Here is a 4,779-nt window from a genome sequence, read left to right as displayed (position 1 = left end):
ACCAGGCCCTGAAACAGAGCTCATTTGTCATGAGCTCTTGGACGTGACTGAAAGAACAAGCTGCTGAATTTAGCTAGGGTGGCTGGGCACTTCCTTTGCATCAGCCAAACAGGAGCTAATATGTACCATTGGCTGTAGCTAGACCGCTCCCGCATCGCACCTGAGCTGGAAAGCAAGCCGTGTGAGCCCGGGGTAACTGTCTTGAAGATGGAGTAGTGGCTGGAGGGAATGGAGTGTGATCTCTGCTCAGGATGAAGCAACAGGAAGCACAGCAGGCAAAGGAAGGAGGAGTTTTTTTCCATAGTCCAGAAGGGAGATCCAAGTCTGACAGAGGGTCTGGTACACAGGAATCCAATCCAGGAGAAATGTGGAGAGGTATTGTCTGTCAATTTTCATTTTTTTTCTTCCATAAGACTGACTGCGGCTTCTATCATGTGTTATACAATGAAAACCGTCCGCACAGCTGATCTTTCCAGCCGGAGCGGCGTTCCGCTTCCAATTCTTTTCCCGGAACTTTGCTCCGTACCGTTTCGGCTTCCTTTCACCCCTGGTTGTTACCCCAGTGCTGGCTGCAGGATGGTGATGGGACATCTATGATCCAGAGGCATACACATTCAAAGTAAGGTTTGACATCCAAACTGTGTCAGTTGTAAAATTGTTCCTCTTTTCTAGTTAAACTTGCTTAGTGGTGGGCAATCCTGGTCCTCGATGACTGTTTTAGTTTTTTACTTGCTCCAAAAAAGTAATCCAATGGTTGAATCATCTCTTCAGCAGGTTCTGAAGCCTAGTCATTACCCACTGAATTAACCCTTGTGGTATCTAATGGGGTCCAGATGACCCAAACTTTATATTGACGTGTTATTAATCCAACGTTAAATGTGGATGAAGGTGAAAATCAAAAATCACTGAGTAAAAAAGTTCAGCACGTTGTCTCGTGGGGTCCAGAAGATCCCACTCCCAACGTCAACATGCCTAGGACTGCATCATGAGTTGGAGCAAAGTATCTTTAGCAACTGGTGTGTTTTAGTAGCGCAGGGCACACTGTAAAAAGTGAAATATTGGATCAATTAACAAAAACTCAGTAATTTGTCACATATAAAATTATTAATTTTCACTGAATAAAAATACTGAGTTGATGCTTTACTTAAAAAATCTAATTTGATAAAAACAAATATTTTTAAATGTAACAAATTACAGAGATGTTGTTCATTGATCCAATGTTTCATTTTTTACAATGCATGCAAGAGAGTGTAGCCTGAGGACCAGGGTTGGGTAACACTGATCATTACCTTAAATTATGTCACCAGGATCTCGACTGGCAGATTCACTTAGACGTGTTAATCCAGAGAGAGTCATGATGAGACGACTGTCCATTCAGACTGCAAGGCCAATGTGCCAGCACCAAATCACCTTTGGCATATCCTGTCTTTATTTTTTATTAAAAAATGTTTTTATTTTCAATGAAAGTTCAATTTTTTAAATTATTTTTTTTAAATGTATAAAGCATACGTCTGTTCTGGACTTTGTTGGTAGTTAGAATCTAATTTTAACCATGGCTGACATGGCACTTATTTTTTGTCTTGTAAACTGTGCAGGGTTAGAAGGTTCTCCTACAACGTACACAGAATTTCACACACACACATCTCCTACTACAAGTAGAAATATATATATATATATATATATATATATATATATATATATATATATATATATATATATATATTTTTTACAAACGTACGATACTTTAGCCACAAATCTAACTTCATAGAATGGAGTCCACATAAGCAACACATTCCCCAAACAGGCCTCCTGTTGTTGCCTGACAAGCTCCGCCAAATGCCTGCCCCTGAAAGGGCAAAAAAGATCAACACAGTATGAGTGGGGTAATAAGCTACTGGAGCAGCTTTTAATAAACAGTGAATAGTGAAAACCCTCACTTTCTCAATCATACCTCTTATACACACACACACTCATCCAAAACATAAAACAGGTAGGGCCTATACCAGGGGTCTGCAACTTTCAACACTAAAAGAGCCATTTGGTCTAGTTTTTTACAGACCAGAACCTGACCAGAGCCACAAAATCTCACTTCATCATTAAAAAATGCACAATATTTATAATTTTTTGTCAATTAATTTTATAAATGTAACTTAAATATTACAATAATTTAATTACAACAGTGTCTATATGTTTCTTTACATAACAGTTGTAAATTATTTTACTTTTAACAGAAGAGCAAACTTGTTCCTTTCAAAATAAAACTCACACTGTGTCAAAAATGGTCTTCCTGCTGCAGCATCTTCACTTAAATTAAAAATGCAAGACAGTCAAGTGTGTTGTTTTTTTATCATTAGGATTTTAGTGTGCCACCATCATTTTTTCCCCTTTTACTCTCAGATATAAACATTTAAGTAGAATCAATTTTTGTGAGATTTTTCAAACCCAGAAGCAAAACGGCTCGATTCCTGAAGCTCCGCCTGTTGCTGTGTGCTGCTGTCCGCTTCATGATGTCATCCCAGACAAAATCCCTGTGTCTGTATTCCTCCCATGAAAATAATCCAAACTTCTTAAAAGATGGATGCAAATATGATATGTCTGCCTTTAGTAGGTTTGGCCATCGCTGAACTCCTTCACAACCATAGACTGTAAAAACAATGGACAGATCGAGGACTGAGGTCCCCCATTGGAAAAGCTTTACTTCCTCTCCTCGCGAAAGTAGGCCGCCGCTTTCACCGTCAATTCCTGAAACGGATACCGCCATTTGCAAACAATCTTCAGCGATTGGTCTGAGTCATAGCTGAGTCATCGAATCTACAGGAAGTACTGTCACCAATCAGGAGTGAGTTTGTTGCAACCGTCTGCCGCTTTCCACGCCTTTACCATGAGACCGACCGCGGATGTAAACACAATCTGTGAACGAATGATACACGGATTAAACACCTTCAATAACGGCGGCTCGGGAGAATTGCTTTTTAGGTTTCGTTTTGACCACGTGGCCAGGAATCCTCCGGCTCTTTTCTAAATGACGACGTTCCTGGTTAAGGTTAGGATTACGGTTATGGTTAGGGTTAGAAAAGCAAATTGTTCGTTTGTGGGGCTGTCTGTGATGCTCACGCCTCCACCAGGGGACGTGTCAAACGTGGAAAACACATTTTAAGATGTTTAGGACCGCGCGTATTATATGCACGCAAAAACTGGTTTGGCGTATATTATACACGGTATTTCCCAAATTGTGGAATATGTATGCATTTTACTGAGACTGGGCTGATTGTACAAGTCATTGTTGAAGCCTTTGAGGAAGAACCATCCCAACATTTGATTCTGTCAGCGGTCCTTTTGGATTTACTTACATTTATTCCTTTTTGTCGAGATAAAAGGAGCATTTGGGTAACGCCATGCCCGAACTGCGCGTGTCCCTCTCGCGCGCGCAGCAGCTTGTCAGTTGTCATGCGCGGCCAGGTTTACAGTCTGATCAGATGCACGTGAGAAGCGCGTTCAGCGGTATTTAAAATAAATTATCATCCTAACAAGTGAACAGCTGGATCTGTTTGAAAATACCATCAGGTCCTTTCAAGTTTGTCTCGCGCTCCTCAGACGGCTGCGTCTAATTCAGGCTGAAGCTGGAAAATTGCGGCGAAGATGATACTTTGGTTGGTGATTTTATGCGCATATATGCAACTTATAATCTATAAGCTACAACCAAAACAGTGAAATAAAGAAAAATGAACGTTAAACAAACAAAAAAGTCCAAAGCACATAACCTCAGAGTGAAATCTATTTCTACAGAGTAAATCCTCATCTAAAAATGTCGACAGCATGCTCCTCTTGTTGTTTCAAACTGCTGCATCGGTACATTCCATTGAGGAAAACAACAGTAGGACAATGATTGGTACATTGTTGGATTGTAAAGTAGGTGTTAAAAGGTCTTCACGGACCCATTGATGAAGTCTGCTCCCATTGGCTACCCGCCATCTGTCAATCAAACCCCCCAGACGTTCGATGTCCAACCCACAAACGCTTATTGAGCCATCTGATTGGTCAATTTATAACTCTAATAACTTGTGATAATGGAAAACAATCTTTAAAAAAATTAGGATTAGAAAAAAGAAGTTAAGCAGAAAGCAGCAGAGGAAGAATGATTATTCTGACATATAAAATGACTGAGAAATAACTGTCTGTTTCTCAATGTAAGTCAATGGGACTTTGGCCTTTCTGCAACTCAGTGGTACTTCCTATATGAACACGGAAGGAGGGGGGCTTGCTCTGTCCAGTTATTCTTATACAGTCTATGCTTTTAACTGTGCAGTCCTGCACTTGTCATCTAATTCAGCAACATTTCTGGATTTTGTGAGCTACGAGGAAGAAAGTATTCTGAAGAATTAAATTCAAAATAGCAAGAAGTTTAAACCACTGAAAGAGCTTTTAGAAGTTAAAGTACTTACCAAAGCTGGTGCTTCACGCAAATTTTTAACCCTCAACGATGGTTCACAGTGAAGAATATGAGCTGTCCAATATTTATGGAAATCTTGACAATCTTTCAGTGAGCAGGAACATTATAAAAAGCAGCTCAAATGAAGACGACAAAGAGACTTCATCAGGTGAGAAAACTTATCGAAAGATTTAATTTACTTTACAGCTGTCTTCTTGTTATTCACCAAAAAACTGTTTTTGTCAAAATTTCTGATTCTACAAAATGACTAGCTTATATCTTTAGTTATTTTTCTATAGTTTTACTGAGCTAATTTAAGCTGACTAAGATGCAGATGTTATGTTTGTTTT

The 4,779-nt window shown here is 39.5% G+C and overlaps 1 protein-coding gene across 2 annotated transcripts in view; it reads left to right on the top strand.

Moving 5' to 3' along the window:
* Window positions 1-4,239: 4,239 nt before the first annotated feature.
* LOC112137540 (CD209 antigen-like protein C) overlaps window positions 4,240-4,779 on the top strand; it is a 19,696-nt gene continuing 19,156 nt past the window's right edge. For both annotated transcript variants that reach the window (XM_024259899.2, XM_024259898.2), the window contains exon 1: window positions 4,240-4,598. In XM_024259899.2, the coding sequence (XP_024115667.2) occupies window positions 4,481-4,598 (118 nt within the window). In that variant the 5' untranslated portion in view covers window positions 4,240-4,480. The remainder of the gene's footprint in view (window positions 4,599-4,779) is intronic.

Source organism: Oryzias melastigma, linkage group LG1 (genome assembly GCF_002922805.2).
Source record: "Oryzias melastigma strain HK-1 linkage group LG1, ASM292280v2, whole genome shotgun sequence".
NCBI lineage: Eukaryota > Metazoa > Chordata > Actinopteri > Beloniformes > Adrianichthyidae > Oryzias > Oryzias melastigma.
Note: the sequence above shows the minus strand (reverse complement) of the source record. Positions and strands in the feature narration are given on the sequence as shown.